Below are 22,019 nucleotides of genomic sequence, written 5' to 3'. Positions count from 1 at the left end.
ACCTCACCATTTACATGAAACATGATAACCTTACTGCCTAATAATATTACTATATCCTAAAAATGCCTCATTACTTAAAATTTCAAGAATAGTCAATACCACTTTCTGATTCTACTTATAGTAACACAAAAATATCAGTACATAGGTAAACTATGTGAAGAAGACTTAACATAGGCAGGACCAGCTGATCCCCAATTCTCTCCAACGGCTCATTCTGGTTGTTTATAATTCTAAGTAGGTATAAATAAATCTTCCTGTCCATCTTCTCTCCACAAAGTGCCAAGAATGTGTATGTTAGCATGAAAAAGCAGGGACAAACAGAATACAAGCACTGTTAAGTAAAAGAACTATTCTCATTCATTCCATTTTTCCCTATGTGACAATTTCAGTGTAAGTGACACAACTGAAAACTTGAGAAAAGCATAACCAGGTGATGGCGCAGTGGATAGAGCATCGGACTGGGACACGGAGGACCCAGGTTTGAAACTCTAGTCTGACCAGCTTGAGCGAGGGCTCATCTACCTTGAGCATAATAGGTTCACCAGCTTGAGAGCAGGGTCGCTCGCTGGCTTGAGCCCAAAGGTCGCTACCCTGAAGACCAAGGTTGCTAGCTTCAGCCCAAGGTCACTGGCTTGAACAAGGAGTCACTCCCTCTGCTGTAGCCTCCCCCCCCCCCAGTCAAGGCACATATAAGAAAGCAATCAATGAACAACTAAGGCACTGTACAAAGAACTGATGCTTCTCATCTCTCTCCCTTCCTGTCTGTCTGTCCCTTTTGTCCCTCTGTCTCTGTCTCTCTCTCTCTCTCTCTCTCTCTGTCACCAAAAAAAAAACAAAAAACAACACCTTGAGAAGAAAATTCTAAGGAAGGAAGGGAGATGTTAAGTATAGTGAATACTTTACCTTTTGCCTAACAAGGTGAAAGATGATTTAACTTCCTAAAGCTTTATTTTTTAGAAATCACAATATAAAGGTATGCAATACATCAAAAACATCTAAAATATGACAAAAGCCACATAGAGTCCCGATGAAATTCTTCATTTTGGAAGAGTCCAGCAGTCCTCAGAAATATGTCCATCCTAAACTGGCATCACTTCTTTAATCCAAAATTCCATTTCTATTAGATTAAGAGAACCAAGATTGCTTTAAAACACAAAGTATGTATATTGGCTTTTAGTGAAATTACCTTAAAAGAATCAGGAACAAGTACTCAAGTCAGATTTCTTTTAATTTGGAATATACCATAAAATAGTCCAACCTAATAGAAGTGCATGACAATTTACGTAGAGCACCACTCTATCTCACAAGAGTCCACCCCCCAATGATCAGACTGTGTTCTCCTAGATCGTCTCCCAGTAAAAGGAACCAGGGCTCCATGGAGATGAGGTCTGAGGCAAGAAGTGTGAAAGATAAGAACAGAGTATCTTATTATACCAGAAGCAAGTAAGATAAAGACTACAGGAATCATTTCAAAATGACTTAAGAACCAACCTAAATAAGCCCCACTGGCTGAAGATGGGACAATTTGAGTATCAATATGGATAATAATCGATAAAATAATAATTTATAATAAATATCAAATGTCCAAATCCTTGAGTTTATGATGAAATTGAAAAAGAGCCCTGGCCAGATAGCTCAGTTGGTTAGAGAGTTGTCCCAATACACCAGGGTTGTGGGTTCAATCCCAGTAAAGACACATCCAAAAATCAACCAAATTACCCTGCCTGGATAGCTCAGTTGGTTAGAGCACCATCCCAATGTGCAGAAGTTGCCAGTTCGATCCCCACTCAGGGCACATACAGAAACAGATTGATGTTTCCTTCTCTCTCTCTCTCTCTCTCTCTCTCTCTCTCCCTCCCTCCCTCCCCCTATTCCTCTCTAATAAATAAAAAATTTTAATAAGAATCAATCAATGAACGCATAAATAAGTAGAACAAATCAATGTTTCTCTCTCTCTAAAATGAATAAATAAATTTTTAAAAATGAACTGGTGATGATCTTTGGAGGATGCCAGGAACCATCTCATTTTTTTTTAAACTTAACTAAAGTGAGTAAAAACCGCATCAATCATTTAATCTGCTTTTTCGATAAGATCTGAACCTTAAGAGTAATCTGATGATTGACAGAGGGAATATTCTATTCAGAAATACTCCACCCAACAAATGAGTTATCAGAATTAAAAGTGTAATTTTTACAGCGGTAATGAATTAACAGATTAGGCAATCATTGATCAATGGTTGATGACATTAGAAAAAGATAGTTTAAAATTCTTTTTTTTTATTTTTGGAGAAAAAAGAAAATTCTAAAAAATCTAAATAAGTATACAGATTAGAGTAGGGGTCCCCAAACTTTTTACACAGGGGTCAGTTCACTGTCCCTCAGACTGTTGGAGGGCCAGACTATAAAAAAAACTATGAACAAATCCCTATGCACACTGCACATATCTTATTTAAAGTAAAAAAACAAAACAGGAACAAATACAATATTTAAAATAAAGAACAAATAAATTTAAATCAACAAACTGACCAGTATTTCAATGGGAACTATGGGTCTGCTTTTGGCTAATGAGATGGTCAATGTCCAGTTCCATATTTGTCACTGCTAATCGTAACAAGTGATAAGACGCACTTCTGGAGCCGTGATGTGTGCATCCCGTGTCACTGGAAGTAGTACTGTACATGAGCGACACTGCGTACAGCATCCGCATCCTGTGCTCCTCTCACTGACCACCAATGAAAGAGGTGCACCTTCCGGAAGTGTGGGGGGGCTAGATAAATGGCCTCAGGGGGCCGCATGGGGCCCACGGGCCGTAGTTGGGGACCCCTGGATTAGAGCATCAACATGCTGAAGTTAGATAAGAGAATGTCCTGTTCTTTTTTTCTTTCTTTTTTAAAAAAATGTTTATTGTATCAATTTGAGAGAGAGAGAGGGGAACACTGATCTGCTCCTATATGTGTCCTGACTAGGGATCAAACTGGCAACCTCTGCGGTTCGGGATGATGCTCTAACCAACTGAGCTACCCAGCCAGGGCATAGCATGACCTCGTTCTTGAAGATACAGGGAAAATATGTCTTCAATGTTCTTTCAAATGGTTCAAAAATACTAATACGTATAGTGAGATGTTAACATTTGAGAAATTTGGTTGGAGGGCATATAGGAATCCTTGGTTATGTTTTTAAGAATTTTTCTATCAACCTAAAATTATGTCAAAGTAAATAGTTTTTAAAAACAAAGACAGGCAACAATAATACATTGTGGACCTTATGAAGTAATACATAAAGAAGTATACAATACTAACTATGAAGTAATCCTGCAACCCCTAATTCCCCTGCCAAAAAAAATTCTGGACTTAGAGCCTCTACAATCTGGATCTAATTATCCATATACAGAGAACACAGTGAAGGATGCAACACAGATTCAGTAAACAAATTCCAGGCCAAAGGAAAGTCTTCAGGATGAACAACCTAGTGTCTTCAACAAAATACTAAGAGGAAATATGAATGAATGTGTATCTACAGATTAAAAGACTTAATAACGTCCACAAAGAACTTATACATAAATGTTCACATTAATCGTAACAACCAGAAAGTGAAAACAATCCAAATGTCCATCAACTGATGAATAAAATGTGGTATATTCATCCAATGGGATATCATTCAGCTATAAAAAGGAATGAAGGAATTCATGCTATAGTATGAAAGAGTCTTGAAAACATGATGCTAAGTTAAAAAAAAATAGCCAGATACAGGGAAAAAAATATTGCATGATTCCGTTTATATGAAATGTCCAGAACCATCTACAGACTAAAAGTATATCAATGGTTGCCAGAGGCTGAGAGAAAAGGGGAATGAAGGGTAACTGGTTTCTTTTCGAGGTGATGAAAATATTCTGAAATTAGACAGTGGTGATGGTTATACAGGTTGGTATATATACTAAAAACCTCTAAACCACTAAACTGTGTACTCTAAAAGAACAAATTTTATGCTATGTGAATTACATCTCAATTTTTAAAAACTGATAGACAAAGGGAAAGAGATTTGAGTCCTATCAACGAATCATAATCTATTATTAACCTTAGTTAGATCCCATTTTAACCAAACTATAAAACAGAAAAAATATCATAAAAGGAGAAATGTGAAAACTAACTAGATATTAAAGATACCAATGTTTACAGAATTCTAAATGATTAATGGATGCTAAAACAAGTAGGTTAAAGTTTGACCAAAAATAAGATATTTATATAGTTACCAAATATCTCCCCTCAAATAACTTACAGTATACAAAAGGACATCACCTTAACCAATTCATGGCCAGGTAGCTCAGTGGATAGATCATTGACCCAGCATGCCAGAGGTTGTGGGTTCAACCCCTGGTCAAGGCACATACAAAAAGCAAATAAGCCTGACCAGGCGGTGGCGCAGTGGATAGAGCGTCGGACTGGGATGCAGAGGACCCAGGTTCGAGACCCCGAGGTCGCCAGCTTGAGCGCGGGCTCATCTGGTTAGAGCAAAAAGCCCACCAGCTTGAACCCAAGGTCGCTGGCTCCAGCAAGGGGTTACTCTGTCTGCTGAAAGCCCGCGGTCAAGGCACATATGAGAAAGCAATCAATGAACAACTAAGGTGTCCCAATGTGCAACGAAAAACTAATGATTGATGCTTCTCATCTCTCTCCGTTCCTATCTGTCTGTCCCTGTCTATCCCTCTCTCTGACTCACTCTCTGTCTCTGTAAAAAAATAAACAAATAAAATAAATAAATAAAAATAAAAATAAAAAAATTAATAAAAAAAATTTTTTAAAAAAAGCAAATGAGTACACAACTAGATGGAACTAAGTGAAACGAGTTGATGCCTCTCTATCCCCTCCCCCAAATCAATGGAAAAATTAAAAATAAAATAAAAAGTCATCAAACCTACCATCACTAATATTAGGATAACCCTAATCACATGCCTCCTAACACAATACACTGAGAACACATCATTTCCATGACATCCCTACAAAAATATTATACATAACCTGTATCTATCATAAGGAAACATTAGACAAATACAATATGAGCCATATTCTATAAAATAACTTGCCCGTTTTCTCCAAATATATTAAGGTTAAAACAAAAAACCCACAAAGACTGAGGAACTGGTTTCATATAAAGGAGATCTGACAGTTATATACAATGTGTGAGACTGAATTTTATTGTAGATCAATAAAAAATATTTAAAGCTATAAAGAACACTATAGAGACTTGAAATTTGAATAAGGATTGTGAATGAGAGGCCCTGGCCGGTTGGCTCAGAGGTAGAGTGTCGGCCTAGCGTGCGGAGGACCCGGGTTCAATTCCCGGCCAGGGCACACAGGAGAAGCGCCCATTTGCTTCTCCACCCCTCCGCCGCACTTTCCCTCTCTGTCTCTCTCTTCCCCTCCCGCAGCCAAGGCTCCATTGGAGCAAAGATGGCCCGGGCGCTGGGGATGGCTCTGTGGCCTCTGCCCCAGGCGCTAGAGTGGCTCTGGTCACAACATGGCGACGCCCAGGATGGACAGAGCATCGCCCCCTGGTGGGCAGAGCGTCGCCCCTGGTGGGCGTGCCGGGTGGATCCCGGTCGGGCGCATGCGGGAGTCTGTCTGACTGTCTCTCCCTGTTTCCAGTTTCAGAAAAATGAACAAAAAAAAAAAAAAAAAAAAAAAAAAAGGATTGTGAATGAGATAATAGTTTTGTGTAAATTTTAGATTTCCTGATTTGTTTACAATACTGTGGTTATATAAAATAATGTCCTTGCATTTAGAAAAAACACTGAAACCTCCAACTTATTCTCAAATTGTTCAGAAAAAAATGTATATAATTTACAATGACAAAATCAACAAGGGTAAATTTATTTTTGCTAAATCTGGGTATAGGGCACATGGGAGTTCCTTGTATATTCTTGACATTCCCTGTAAGTTTGAATGAGACTATACCTTTTAGAAATACATACTGAGGTATTTACAGATGAAATGGTAACATTTCTTTGATGAACTTCAAAATAATAAAGCAAATGAGCAGGGGTCTAGATCAGCCATTATCAACTGCTGTGCCACATAATACATGTGATACCTGACTATGGAGCAAGGAGAACTTACCTCTTTTCCCTTAGGTTGTCAAATAAAAAGGTGACAGCAACCAACACGAACAACAATAGCCATCTGGTTCGAATGCCCTTTTCCTTTTTTTAATTGATTTTAGAGAGAGAGGAATTGGGGAGAGACATTGATTTGTTGTGCCACCTGATTTTTTACAGAAAAAAAGTCACTTTGAAGCAAAAAAGGGAAGCAATTACTTTTTTTTTCAATTGATCAAAATTATACCTTTGTTTTTTGGGTCAGACCAGCAAAAAAGAAATTTTTGTGTGTGCTGCAGAATTTTAGTAATTAGTTTATGTGTGCCATGAGATGAAAAAGGTTGAAAATCACTGATCTACCCGAATCGGGTTGCTCAGCTGGTTAGCGTGTCATCCCCATAAGCCAAGCTTGTAGGTTCAATCCCAATAAGGGCACAAACAAGAATCAACCAATAAAGGCATAAATAAGTGGAACAACAAGTTGATGTTTCTCCCCCCCCCTAAAATCGGTAAATTAAATAAATTTTAAAAAGAGAAAAGACTGGATAGATTCTCCTTTTCTTCTTTAAAAAAAAAAAGAAAGAAAATCACTGGTCTAAATGAAATCAATTGGTCGTGTATTAATAACTTTTGTATGTCTGAAATTTTCTGTAATAAAAGCTTTAAGGAGTCCATGATGACAAGTTTCTTAAATGGATAAACTAAGGCTCAGGAAAATTAAGTGGCATCCACACTCAGGATTCCAATTATGTAATCTTTCTAACATATGACATTCCATTAATCCTCCCATAAACCTCTTTATAAACATGAACTATTCATGCAATTTTATTAGTTCTTCCCACCTTAAGTTTTAGTCAATACCAACAGAAACATAGAAAGATACCTCTAACTCTTGCGTACTAAGGCCTATCATTAAATGAGTGAAAATAGGTAAATGCAATCCACCCAAAGAGAAATGCATTACAATTAATGAGGACATAGAAAAACCAACTGACAGGTTTTTAGTTAGTTTGTTTGTTTGAGATTTATTGATTTTTTAGAGAGAGAGAGAGAGAGAAGCAGGAAGCATCAACTCATAGTAGTTGCTTCCTGTATGTGCCTTGACCAGGCAAGCCTGGGGTTTTGAATCAGCGACCTCAGCATTCCAGGTGGACACTTGATCCACTGCACCACCACAGATCAGGCCAACTGACAGTTTCTAAACACCCATTATGAGCCCTTCTTTAGATCACATAATCCTCTTATCAACACTGGCAAAATTTTTTCCCTTATTTTTTTTAACTGTGGGAAAATATACATGACATAAAATGAGGAGATTTTTTCCATCCCATTTTACAGATAAGGAAATGGAAATAAGGGAGAAGCAGCAAGTAGCAAAATAGAATCTGAACCCAGGTCTTTCTCTAAACTGCATGACCCCCAGTACATAATTTGATTGATTCTTAAGTTTCTTAAAATTCAGTTTCTATGATTCAATAACAAGAGCAAATCAATTCTGAAAAAAATTGATTTTTTATATATGCAAGCCTAAAATAGCCCCAGGGTAACAGGCATGATGAGACCCACCATGAATAGTAGGCAAATCCCTTAACAATCTTTATATTTCACTACCCTTGCAGTAACAACTTAAGAAACTACATTTAAAAAAGGAAGCTACATTAACAGCTAAATTAAACTCAACTGGCCCTGGCTGGTTGGCTCAGTTGTAGAACATCAGCTCGACATGTGGATGTCCAGGGTTTGATTTCCAGCCAGGGCACACAGGAGAAGCAGCCATCTGCTTCTCCACCCCTCCCCCTCTCCTTCCTCTCTGTCTCTCTCTTCCCCTCTGACAGCCAAGGCTCCACTGGAGCAAAGCTGGCTCTGGCGCTGAGAATGGCTCCATGGCCTCTGCCTCAGGTGCTAGAATGGCTCAGTTGCAACAGGGCAACGCCCCAGGTGGGCAGAGTATCACCCCCTAATGGGCATGCTAGGAGGATCCTGGTCAGGCACATGCGGGAGTCTGTCCCTCTGCCTCCCCATTTCTCACTTCAGAAAAATACAAAAAAAAAAAGAAGAAGCTACATTAATAGCTATATTAAACTCAACTGGCCCTGGCTAATTGGCTCAGTGGTAAAGCATTGGCCCAGTGTGTGGATGTCCCAGGTTCAATTCCTGGTCAGGGCACATGAAACACAACTATCTGCTTCTTCATCCCTCCCCCTTCTCTTTGTGTTGTAAATGGTGAACAAAATCCAAATAATTTTACATAGACACTTTCCTAACACATTGAATTTACAGATTTTGGCTACAGCTAAGATAACTGATTAGTACATCATTTTAATAAGCAATTATTTTGGCTACTCTGTGGAGTAGCCCATTCTCTATCTTACTGTTTCATTAATAAACTCACTTTCACTTGAAACAAAACAATTATTTTGGTCTCAGACATGAGGAACAAATATGAATGCCCTGATTCTGTCAATACATCATTTTCAAATATTATACAACCCATATCATAATGAATACTTTCTATACAAAAATAAAAAGGAATTAAAAAACATTATGAACTATATAGCAGAACACAGACAACTAATCTGCCTGTTTAAACCGGCAACACAAGGCCCTGGCCAGTTGGCTCAGTGGCAGTGTGTCAGCCTGGTGTGTGGATGTACCAGGTTCAATTTCAGATCAAGGCACACAGGAGAAGTGACCATCTGCTTCTCTCCCTCTTTCTCCCTCTCCCTCTGCCTTTCCCTTTCTCTCTCTCTTTCTCTTTCTCTCTCTCTCTCTCCCCCCTCTCCTCCCACAACCATGGTTTCATTGGTTCAAGTGCATCAGCCCCAGGAGCTGAGAGCGGCTTCAGGGAGCTTCTGCCTCAGGAGCTAAAAATAACTCGGTTGCCAGCATAGCCCCAGACGGGGTTGCCAGGTGGATCCTAGTTGAAACGCATTTGGGAGTCTGTCTCTCTATCTCCCTTCCTCTCACTTAGAGAGAAAAAATAAAATAAAAATAAATAAATACCAAGAAGCAGGTAAACTGATCTCATTTGCACAAGGGCCACTTAACTATGTTTTGCCTGAATAGTCAGGTTCTTTATTCTTCCCTCAAAGATCTCTGTTGTGGGTGTTGATAGTCCTATTTTCTGCTGCTTTGCTTAATATATAGTGATTCCTTTATTCCTCCTACCTCAATGCCCCACTCATATTTCAGGCTGGGACCTACTCTTAATTTAGAGCTCTCTTTCCTCCTTTTGCCAACTTGTATTATGAATTTACCTTTGCCACCCAGCTTAGCGTATCCCAAGGTTCTCTTTACCAGGCCACAGTCACAGAGCTCCAGGGAAAAGCAACCTGGTCTCAACTCTCCAGGCAGAGGAGAACAGAAGCTCCATATCCACGCATGCTGCAAATGGCTTTTTCCAGTCTACCTAAATCATTACCAGCTAGAAGCAGTGGTCATTGGGACTTGAACATGAGCTGCAAAGTATAGAATGGTGACAACAATTCCAGTGCCATACGGACTTTTCCTGTGGGGAACTTTCCTGGACTCCTGCTCCCTGTGACAGCTCCTAACAGACTGAACTGTGGTTGGGTTGCATTTTTCAGGGATTTGGCATGGTGAGGGGGCCAACTTGGACTTGGGGAACATGTTAAGGACACTACTCATTTATGGATTCTTGCTGTATTGGCCAAGAGTTTGCTTAAAGGCATTTAATCACTGTAAAAAAAATAGAGGACTAGATGAAGAAGATGGGGCACACATACACCATGGTATATTATTCAGCTAGGAGAAATGGTGACATTGGATCACTTATAGCGGAATGGTGGAGTCTTGGTAGCATTGTGCGGAGTGAAATAAGCGAATCAGAAAAAAACAGGAACTGCAGGATTCCATACATTAGTGGGACATAAAAGCGAGACTGAGAGGCATGAACAGGAGTGTGGTGGCTAAGGGGGGTGGGGGAAGGGAAGGAGGGAGAGGGGGAGGGGAGGGGGAGGGGTACAGAGAGAACTGGATGGAGGGTGGCAGAGGACGATCTCTCTTTGGGTGATGGGTATGCAACATAACTAAATGACAAGATAACCTGGAAATGTTTTCTTTGAATGTATGTACCCTGATTTATTGATGTCACCCCATTAAAATAAAAATTTATTTATATATAAAAAAAAAAAAAAAACTAATTCATGGGAGTGTAATCTATAGCACAGAAAATATAGTCAATAATATCGTAGTAACTTTGTACAGTAACTGATGGTTTGCCAGACTTATTTTGGTGATCACATCTTAAGTTATATAAATGTAAAATCACTATGTTGTACACCTGAAACTAATATAATATTGTATGTCAACTATACTTATTTTAAATATTAATAAAAAATAAATTAATTAAATATTTACAAAAGTTAAAAAATAAATAAATAAATAAATAAATAAACAGGCAACACAGTGAGAAAATAATTCTCAAGACAACAGAAGAAAACAAACCTGTGCACACAAACAACAGCCTCCCCTACCCATTACTACATCACTTCTGAAGTTTCAGGATCCCCAAGACCCATTACAGAACATAGTATTAAACTAAAAAATGGTTTTCAAAATAAAGCATGTATTCTTAAAATTTAAATCACCTTTTTACGATTGTATTTGTTTTAAAATAAAACAAAGGTGGTAGCCCTGGTCAGTTGGCTTAGTGGTAGAGTGTCGGCCCAGTGTATGGATGTCCTGGGTTCAATTCCCAGTCAGGGCACACAGGAGAAGCGCCCATCTGCTTCTCCACCCCTCCTCCTCTCACTTCTCTCTCTCTCTCACTTCTCTCTCAATCTCTCTCAATCTCTCTCTCTCTCTCTCTCCTCCTCCCTTCCTGAAGCCATGGCTCAATTAGAGCCAGTTGGCCCTGGGAACTGAGGATGGCTCCATGGCCTCCTCCTAAGGCACTAAAAAAAATTGGCTCCAGTTGCAACAGAGCAAGGGTCCCAGATGGGCAGAGCATTGCCCCCCAGTGGGCTTGCTGGGTGGATCCTGGTCAGGGCACATGTGAGAGTCTGTCTCTGCCTCTCCTCCTCTCAGTAAACAGAAAATAAATAAACAAAAGTGCTAAAATACATTAAAGCTGTTGATTGGACAAAAAGACACAACACAGATTATACTATAAGCAAGTGCTCAGATATACACTAACTATATTTAAATTTAAAAAGAATTTTTTTAAAGAAATACTCAAAGTTGTTATCTACAGGAATGCATATCTAAACATCACTTTGCATTTCTTTTTCTAGCAGTTTTTTAATACATATCAAATACTATAAACACATAATAAATACTTGAAATTCTTTTTTATTTTATTTATTGATTTTTCAGAGAAAAAGGAGAAAGAGAGACAGAAACATCGATCTGTTCCTGTATGTGCCCTGACCAAGGATCAAACACATAACCTTTGTGTATCGGGATGATGCTCTAACCCAGTGGCCCCCAACCCCCGGACCGCGGACTAGTACTGGTCCGTGGGCCATTTGGTACCGGTCCACAGAGAAAGAATAAATAACTTACATTATTTCTGTTTTATTTATATTTAAGTCTGAACGATGTTTTATTTTTTAAAAATGACCAGATTCCCTCTGTTACATCTGTCTAAGATTCACTCTTGACGCTTGTCTCGGTCACATGATACATTTATCCGTCCCACCCTAAAGACCGGTCCATGAAAATATTTTCTGACATTAAACCGGTCCGTGGCCCAAAAAAGGTTGGGGACCACTATTCTAACCAACTGAGCTATCCAGCCAAGGACAAATACTCAAAATTTTAAAAAATGTAAATATTGCCAAGTTATACAGAGAGGGAAAACAAAGTCTTCCTAGAAAATACCAATGACGTATAAATTTCCTCATATTTGTAAACGTAAACCACCATCAAAAATGAGAGATGGAAAAACACTGCCCTGTCTGCCTGCTAAAGCCTACTTGCAAAGACTGATATTTCAACATTCTGACTAATGAAGAAACATACAAATCCAACATAAAAAATATATACTAGGCCCTGGCCGTTTGGCTCAGTGGTAGAGCGTCGGCCTGGCATGCAGAAGTCCCGGGTTCGATTCCCGGCCAGGGCACACAGGAGAAGCGCCCATCTGCTTCTCCACCCCTCCCCCTCTCCTTCCTCTCTGTCTCTCTCTTCTCCTCCCGCAGCAGCCGCAGCAGAGGCTCCATTGGAGCAAAGATGGCCCAGGGGCTGGGGATGGCTCCTTGGCCTCTGCCCTGGGCGCTAGAGTGGCTCTGGTCGCAACAGAGCGACGCCCCAGAGGGGCAGAGCATCGCCCCCTGGTGGGCAGAGCGCCGCCCCCTGGTGGGCGTGCCAGGTGGATCCCGGTCGGGCGCATGCAGGAGTCTGTCTGACTGTCTCTCCCCATTTCTGGCTTCAGAAAAATACAAAAAAAAAAAAAAAATACTAAAACCAACCTCCACTCAAAACGTATTCCCATCTAAACTAAGAGAAAGACAAACGAGAAGGCAAAAGGCTACAGGTAACAAAAAAGTATTTTTCCTCACCTCATGGAAAATGAAAGACTTAAAAACATTTTATTAATCCAAGAAAAAAAAACAATTAACTTACTAGCATGCTTGTCTGCAAGCATTATAAGCGTGTTGGAAATATCTCGCCGTCTATAAAAGCACACTACTTTCGCTTCCACGTTGCCAGTTGCAGTCTAAGAAATAAGAAAAATAGAAGTCATCTGTACTGAATATTAGAGTCATAATAGTTTATAAAACAAAACTAAATATAGCACAATTATAAAATCGTTCTCATTTACACTGTGCCAACAACAACTACAGAATAAGCAGAGCTAAAAAATTCAAATAAGGATGAGCGACATTTGTTCAGGTTCCAAGTGAAACTAAAAGGCCAAAGATAAAATAAGTTATTGGTGTCAATTAAACTAAAGCCATCAGACCGTTTTAATGAAGCCAGACATAGTTAAATCTGATCAGCTCTGAGACACTAATCTCAAAAACTTCAACAGCCACCACAGAACTTAAGACAGTTAAATATATCTCCTCCAAAACCACTCCCAGAAGCACAGAGTAACATCACCCACCCCTCTCCTGAATATCCCCACGTTGTACTGATGATGAATGCAGGTCTGTAGGTGAAGGGCAACCATCATGCAGAATAGACCAGATGACCAGGAAAAGCATTCTCCAGCCCAAGGGAATCTATGAATCCATAATAGTCAATAATCTTAGTATATAGTACTTACTTTACCTTCCCATATGAAAGTATTAAAAACTGTAAGTTATGAACACTGGAGCTCTTATTTCTTTCTGATTACAGTCTACAATACAATCAATACTCAGTTAGGTTGTAATTTACTGCAGCTGGGGCCCAGGCTCCAACTCTCCTTTATGAATTCTGAGAGCTTTCAAGAAGGTCAATCATTCATTACAAAGTTCCTTGTAAAAACATATAGAGCACAATAAAAAGCTACCGTGATTTCCATTTTCAAACACATTTGAAAACAAATTTTCAGAATTTCTCTAGGCTTACAGACATATTCAAAAAATAAAGAAATAAGAATATATATGTATTGCAGTAAATGTGTCAATTTTAAGAACTTCAGCAGCAGTTTTAGAATGAAAAATAGTCTTGTAAAAATACTGCCCCTTAAAATTGAAATCATATTAAATCCTAACCGAAGTGCTTCTATATTTCACAATGTTATGATCAAATACATCCTCCAGAAGTAATGATCCAGCAATCCGCTAAATGAACAAGCCAATATTTCCATGTAAATAAACCTATCAATGACTCCAATTGTAAGCTATTTATCATTTTTGTCTTCTTTGACACAAAAGCATGTTAAAAATCCAAAACAAGAATATCAAGGCATATTTTTTTCTTGGAAGGCATATTTAAACCTGCTTGGGATGGAGGGGCATATTTCAAAATAAATATTTCCTTTTGAACTATGTACACAATTGGCTACTAGGTAGTTTACAACTACAGTACTCCTCTATACTACACACATATACACACACACACACACACACAAAACCTCATTATCCCTCTAAAGCTGAGCTGTCCAAATTGTGGTCCAAGGCCCAGTCTACATTATTACCGTGTAATGAAATGAGTACAGGATTGAGAGTAAGTGTATTATATTGCATTTGAGAGTTAATTTTATAGCTATTGACCCTAACAATGAAAAATGGGGACTGGCATTTTTATAAGCCTATTTTAAACTTAATTTTTCTACCTTTTAAAATTTTACACAGTCTGAGATAGTGAAAATTCTTTACCACAAATAGTTTGGCCTGACCAGGCAGTGGCACAGTGGATAGTGTGTCGTACTGGGACGCAGAGGACCCAGGTTCAAAGCCCCAAGGTCACGGCTTGAGCTAGGATTCATCCAGCTCTAAGGCCCTAGGACTCTAGGGCTCATCACAGTGACCCAGTTGCCCGGTCGCTGGCTCGAGAGTGGGATCATAGACATAACTTCATGGTCACTGGCTTGAGTCAGGGGTCACTCGCTCCACGGTAGCCCCCCAGTCAAGGCACATATGAGAAAGCAATCAATGAACAACTAAGATGCTACAACAAAGAATTGATGCTTCTCGTCTCTCTCCCTTCCTGTCTATCCCTATCTGTCCCTCTTTCAATCTGTCAAAAAAAAAACCAGTTTGAAAAGTACTGCTCTAAGACCTAGGTTAAATATATATAAAGTCTGGAGAAATTCTTCAGTTATTCACCAAATTTTTTTGAGACCTTCCTATGTGCCCAAGCACTGAGCTAAGCACTGCAGACACATGGTGCCTGCCCTCCCTATACCCCCACTCCAGCAAGGATGCCTGGTCACATGTCATCTCCTCTCCAAACCTTCCAAAACCCAGTTATAATCTTGTCCCTCCCTTGATCAGAAACCTTCACTGGTTCCCGACAACTAACCATCAAGATCAAACATCCCTGACAATGTTCCCAGTACCATTTTCCTCTACTTCCTCCTCTCCCTTCAGACCCCTCTTATCACTCATGGAGGCAGGAAGTACAATCTACTGGGAAAAAGACAGAAAAAGCTTCATGGTGGAAGACATGGGGCAGAGAAACCTTAGTCTACTGGGAAAGAAGAAAAGGAGTCCCGACAGATGAGCCTGGAGCATTGAGTTGTCTAAGAAAAAAAAAGGCCCTGAGTAAAAACCCACAGGTGGGAAAAGTGGGGTCAGGTATAAAGAAGAAACCATGATAAACATCTATTTCTTTTTTTCCACTTAGGTTGCAGCATCTCCAATCTCTATTCTGTCAAACACATTTATTAAAATATTCTCTAGCAGTAAGAGGCTTTCTTAAACTCTAAAAACATCTGTCAACCTCATTCTCATGTCTGTTTCTATCCCATACTTAGAAAGTATATTATTCAAACAAAAACAAAACACTCTATTTCAAAAAGTCCACAGTTTACCCAAAGTAAAGAACAAGTGGTAAAGGACTTTCCTTTTACAGTCTCAGTCCTTTTTCCCAAAAAATCCCAAATGGCACTAGGGGTATTAATTTGCATCCTATAAAAAGGGCTTTGATGAATACCCTGAAATTATGTGCAAAATCGTGCATGTACAAATGTAGGTGGGGGGATCATCAGATACTTAAAGAAGTTATTGACTCCCCTCCTCCCAAAAAAATTGTAACAATAAGACTCTAAACATTAAAGTGAATCCCATAGCAAGTCTCAAGATGAATAAAATATGCAGAATGTAAAGATACATGTAAATTATACAATATACACACCAAAAATCCCCAATAGTAAATAGCACACTAATTTATCCACAAGTGTAACTTCCAAAACTTCCTGAGACTACATCCTCATTATTATGTGCAGAAAGACTTCTTTCAACATGTATGCAGAATCAATCTTTAGTAGCAAGAGCAATACCAAACCTAGACAGTGACTAAATAAATTTACCAAAAAGTTGCTTTCTATTTTAACCTTATATTCTTCCCCCAAAAGATCATCTTCACTATATCTGGGTACAAATTAGGAGAGAAGAAAAGAGGGAATATCAATATTGAACTATGTTCATCAACTGACATTTAGGGTTTCTTTGTTTTGTTTTGTTTACAGACAGAGTCAGATAGAGGGATAGATAGGGACAGACAGACAGAACAAAGAGAGATGAGAAGCATCAATCATCAGTTTTTCGTTGGGACACCTTAGTTGTTCATTGATTGCTTTCTCATATGTGCCTTGACCGTGGGCCTTCAGCAGACCAAGTAACCCCTTGCTGAAGCCAGCGACCTTGGGTCCAAGATGGTGAGCTTTACTCAAACCAGATGAGCCCGTGCTCAAGCTAGCGACCTCGGGGTCTCGAACCTGGGTCCTCAGCATCCCAGTCAGACACTCTATTCACTGTGCCAGCGCCTGGTCAGGCTGTTTTGTATTTTTTTGAAGTGAGAAGTGGGGAGGCAGAGAGACTCCCGCATGCACCTGACCTGAATCCACAGGGCATGCCCACCAGGGGGCAATGCTCTGCCCACCTGGGGCATCACTCTGTTCCAGTAGGAGCCATTCTAGCACCTGAGGCGGAGGCCATTGAGCCATCCTCAGTGCCTGGACCAACTTTGCTTTAATGGAGCCTTGGCTGCAGGAGGGGAAGAGACACGAGAGGCGGAAGGGTGGAGAAGCAGATGGGTGCTTCCCCTGTGTGCCCTGGCCAGGAATCGATCCTGAGACTTCCACATGCCGCACCAATGCTCTACCACTGAGCCAACTGGCCAGGGCTATTTGTTTTTTTTAACTGACTTAACAGAGAGAGGAAGGGAGAGAAACACTGATTTGTTATTGCACTCATTCACATACTCACTGGTTCATTCTTATTTGTGCCCTGACTGGGAATGAACCCACAACCCTGGCTGAGATGAGGATGAGACTCCAACTGAGCAACTCAGCCAAGGCAACTGATATTTAGTTTTGCATTAAAAGTTACCAAAACTTTTCTGGAAAAATTGAGACTAAAATCTATTACTGAAATTTAAAAAGAAGGAAGGGAGGGGGGGAGGGGGGAGGAAGGCTGTAGTCCAGCTTTTAAACTAAGCAGCTAACATTTTTTTTTTACAGTGACAGAGAGTGTCAGAGAGAGGGACAGATAGGAACAGACAGGAACAGAGAGAAATGAGAAGCATCAATCATTAGTATTTCGTTGCGACACCTTAGTTGTTCATTGATTGCTTTCTCATGTGCCTTGACCATGGGGCTGCAGCAGAACGAGTAACCCCTTGCTTGAGCCAGCAACCTTGGGTCCAAGCTGGTGAGCTTTGCTCAAACCAGATGAGCCTGCACTCAAGCTGGCAACCTCAGGGTCTCGAACCTGGGTCTTCCGCTTCCCAGTCCGACGCTCTATCCACTGCGCCACAGCCCAGTCAGGCAGCAGCTAACATTTTAAATAGGATTTTTTTGAGAGAGAGAGAGAGAGACAGAGGAAGGAGAGAGAGAAGGAGAGAGGGAAAGAGAGAAGCAACATCTCATTGCTCCACTTAGTTGCACTCTGATTGCTTCCTGGGGATCAGGCTGGTGACCTCAGGCTCAATTCAAGCCAGTGACCCTGTGCTCAAGTCAGAGCAACCTCAGACTCAAGCTAGCAACCTTGGGATAGTGTCAGCAACCCCAGGCTCACACCAGCAACCTCAGGTTCCGAACCAGCAGCCTCAGTGTTCGGGGTTGACGCTCTATCCATTGCACCACCACTGGTCAAGCTCAAACAAGTTTTTTTTGGGTTTTTTTTGTATTTTTCTGAAGCTAGAAACGGGGAGAGACAGTCAGACAGACTCCCACATGCGCCCGACGGGGATCCACCCAGCACACCCACCAGGGGGCGACGCTCTGCCCACCAGGGGGCGATGCTCTGCCCCTCCGGGGCGTTGCTCTGTTGCGACCAGAGCCACTCCAGAGCCTGGGGCAGAGGCCAAGGAGCCATCCCCGGCGCCCGGGCCATCTTTGCTCCAATGGAGCCTCGGCTGCGGGAGGGGAAGAGAGAGACAGAGAGGAAGGAGAGGGGGAGGGGTGGAGAAGCAGATGGGCGCTTCTCCTGTGTGCCCTGGCCAGGAATCAAACCCAGGACTTCTGCACGCCAGGCCGACGCTCTACCACTGAGCCAACTGGCCAGGGCCTCAAACAAGATTTTTTTTAAAAACCTGGAAGCAGCTTATAAGTGAATTGTGTGACAATGATGATTAACAGTCTATCCCAGGAATTTGGTTTAAAAAAAAATCTATTTATAAGATAGTTAATAACATATCTTATGGTTACTGCCCCTTCTTCCCCTGGCTTATCAATTATCAAGTGTTCTTAAAATCATTATTAGGATTTTCCAATCGTGTTAACTTCCCCCACTGGGCCAACTTGACCTCTGAGCAGCCAAGGACTTTCTGGAACACTCTTGGGACCTCTCCCCATTGGCTACCTATTTCTCATTCTTTAGGCCTCAATTTCAATGTCCAAAACCCTTTCCATCTCTATCCAAAGGAAGTGACATCTGCTATTCCTTATGCAAGGCTCTTGCTTATTTCCTTCTTAGAAGTTAACACTGTCACCAGTTTCTCTTTTTTTTATGGTTTTGTGGGGTTTTTTAGAGAAAGAGGAATGGGCAGAGAGAAACATCAATTTGCCAATCCACATGTCCATGCATTCATCGGTTGATCCTTATATGTGCCCTGACTGGAGATCAAACCCTCGAGCCTGGCACACTGGGACAACACTCCAACCGAGCAACACAGCCAGGGCAGTCATCACCATTTTCCTTATGCCTGTTAACATCTTTTCATGCGTCTCCCTCATCTCCTTCATGAGAACAAAGACAGTGTGTGGGCAAAAACCATGTCCATATTGTTCACACTGTTCACTAGTATTTTGTCTGAGCCTAATATTAATATAGTCCCTAATCCATAATAGGTACTCAACAAATATTTGTTGAATGAATTATTTAAAAGGAGATCTCTTTTTCTCATCCCTTCAGAAATAAAGGCCCTATGCAAATATTTAGTACTTAACTAGCCAATCTCAGTTCTTATTTACCAATACCCACCAAGTCAAACTGCCATTCTTGAAATTACAAAGAATCCTATTCCTCACAGTTCAGTCATCTGCAGCCGCCAAAGGGCAATCACTTTACTAATGACTCTTTGTTGAATGCAGAGGGGCAGAAAGAAGGTGAGGACTGGTGTGTGTGCGCGGTAGGGGTATATTTTGAAGTAAATGTTAAGAAAGGGATATGAAATGATCCATATTCAAGCTCGAGGTGTAACCCAGTCATTTAACCACTGTGTGCCTAACAACTATAATTCATTATGCATCTATCTTAAAGGTTTAAGGTTATGGTGAGGCTTAACAGGCATAACAAATGTGAATCCCCAGATTATATGCGTCTAGAACATCATGCTCTGATGTTTATAAATTTAGCACAGCTGCAATTTCCTTCGCGTGGGATTATTTGGCTGATGCCTGTCTCTACTTTTTTATTTTTGTTCACCCCTGAGTTCCTAAAAGTGCGTATCTAAAAGTGCCTGGCAAGTAGCAGGTTCTCAGAAATAGCTGTAAAACAAATGAATCAAAATACTTCGTAAACTATAGAACTATATACAAGTATTAACAGCAGACATTTGAGAAACCCATTAATTCAACAAATATTTACTGACTGTCATAACTATGGGCCAGCCATTATTCTAAGACACTTGGGATGCATTAGTGAAAATATCATTACATACACTGGGCTTATATTCTAGTTTGGGAAAACAGGTAATAAAAATAAACACAATAATTAAGTATATTCAAAGGTGATAAAAGATGTGAAAAAAAGAGCAAGGCACAGGAGAATGGTAACAACTAAATGATTCTCAGGTGGGTAAATGTGAGAAACAGGGCTGTCCACCGTGCTTGAGGTGCAAAGCAGCAGGAGTGGAATTCCAACAGGGACAGTTCCCACCCACAGACTAATCCAATCCTGAAGCCACTGTCTTCACTGGGTTGTGGTCACAAATACTATACATATTTTTTAAATACATGGCCCCTTACTGTAATCCCAGAAGCAAACCAAGATCTCAAGGTTTGTCAGCAAGGAATGTCCTTGACCAGGTGTGGCTTCTTGGAATTCAGAACTGGACCTGAATCCAGATGTTATTTTTGGGGAAAAGCTATCATCAATTAGACAGCCCCAAACATTCTAACACTATGAATTCTCATAAGCTACACAAATAACCCTCAAAGTGGTTTGGAGGAAACCGAAGCATCATTACAAATCTATGGTTTTCTGGTGGCACAGTGGGTAACACATCAACCTAGAACTCTGAGGTTACTGGTTCAAAACCCTGGGCTTGCCAGCTCAAGGCACATATGGGAGTTGATGCTTCCTGCTCCTCCCCCCTTTTCTCTCTCCCCACTCCTTTAAAAATAAATAATAATAAAACCTATAAAAACAAAATACAAAAAAAAAAAAAGAACAAATCTACGGTTCGTGTCATTTTTCATGCTCCTCCATTGTAAAAGCTCATCTACTACAAATAGTCATAATGCTTCCAATGTCCTGGAGACCTGTGATCACAGACAAACCTTAACATAAAGGTTCTATTTACTCAAGCCTAAGGTACAAAACAATTTTATATTACACTTAAAACTATAGACTTATTAGCCTAGTCCAGTATTTTACAATTTCCTTTCAACATTGTATTTCCTAGCTTCTTCCTTCTAAAGCTGGAAAAGAAAAAAGTTAACTCATTAAAAAGAGAGGAATACAAATTAGACTCTAAATACAAAGGGACTGAGTTACAGGAATGACCTGCTCTGAGAAGCTCTAACTAATTTGAAGAAATCTGCAGATGTTAAATATTCAATAACAATATCAGAGGTAATTATAAAAAGGAAAAGACTATTCAGAATCCTGCATAATTCTCTAATCTGAAATCTACTTTCAGAGAGTCTGGGATTGAAAGTAAAATCACCTCTTATGCCCTCTACCCAATTATCTTCAATGGAAAACAATTATTTTTTAATATTAGTATCAAGAACACTCAAGTGAGTACCTTGTTGAGTTCTTCTATCCTCCTGATTAGGTACGGGTTGCTGGAGGAATTCTCAAAGTAGACATAATCTGTAATTAAAGAAAGAGTTTAATCTTTCCAACAGAAAGTTCATATTTGTTGACCTATGACCTTTTTTTTATTAGGCAATTCACATTAAAAATGAAGCATGTAATTCATTCCTGTGTAAAAGCAAACTTGGTAATACAACCTTAATACAGTCTCTCATGTGCCTACTATTGGCAGACCCTTATTTTCCTGGCATTTTCATTTCAATTACTTTTATCAAATTCTCCTAGACTCCAGTCCCACACATGTCATTTCTTTAATAACAAACAAAGACACCTCTTGTCATCACTGAGTAGTCAGGGCTGATTAAACATGTGTACTGTAAGTGTTTCCACATCTTTTCCCTCCAATCCAATTTGCTCTGGAATATGCTTCTCACATAAAACTACTGACCTAAGACAAATTCAGAGCATCTTGAAAGGCTTGGCAGCTCAAAGTACATTTCAATCATCAACTTAAAAAAAAAAAATCAGGTGAGCAGGAGCAGGTAAGGGGAAGTACATTGATAAACTTTTCCACAGCTCTATCTTCGAAGAGTGGGGTGGGGGTGGGGTCACTTTCTGAGAGATACAGCTCTCTGTGGTAGTATCCCAGTCTTTTTTTAGTATCTTTTACCATATGTAATCCAGATACATTCATGGTCTTATTATTTTAAAAATCGCAGCAGGCTTTCAACAAAAAAGATAAAAATTTTCAACTGTGGCTTTCCCTCTCATTTAATAGTCTCACTGGAAACTTCCCACTGTGTGTTTATTTGAGAGGCTGGGCTGCATTGTTATTGTCTATCTTAGTAGCTCTTTCCTGTCTCTCTACTGCAAAGTGGCCTCAT

General features: G+C 40.1%; 1 protein-coding gene across 7 annotated transcripts in view; it reads right to left on the bottom strand.

Annotated features, from left to right (window-relative positions):
- Positions 1–22,019, bottom strand: part of MTA3 (metastasis associated 1 family member 3) — a 194,248-nt gene that overhangs the window by 171,289 nt on the left and 940 nt on the right. For all 7 annotated transcript variants that reach the window (XM_066266997.1, XM_066266992.1, XM_066266993.1 and 4 more), the window contains exons 2-3: positions 21,125–21,192; positions 12,680–12,773 (exon numbers count right to left, since the gene is read on the bottom strand). In XM_066266997.1, the coding sequence (XP_066123094.1) occupies positions 12,680–12,773; positions 21,125–21,192 (162 nt within the window). The remainder of the gene's footprint in view (positions 1–12,679; positions 12,774–21,124; positions 21,193–22,019) is intronic.

This window comes from Saccopteryx bilineata, chromosome 3 (assembly GCF_036850765.1).
Source record: "Saccopteryx bilineata isolate mSacBil1 chromosome 3, mSacBil1_pri_phased_curated, whole genome shotgun sequence".
Classification (NCBI taxonomy): domain Eukaryota; kingdom Metazoa; phylum Chordata; class Mammalia; order Chiroptera; family Emballonuridae; genus Saccopteryx; species Saccopteryx bilineata.
This window is presented reverse-complemented; position numbering and strand designations above follow the sequence as displayed.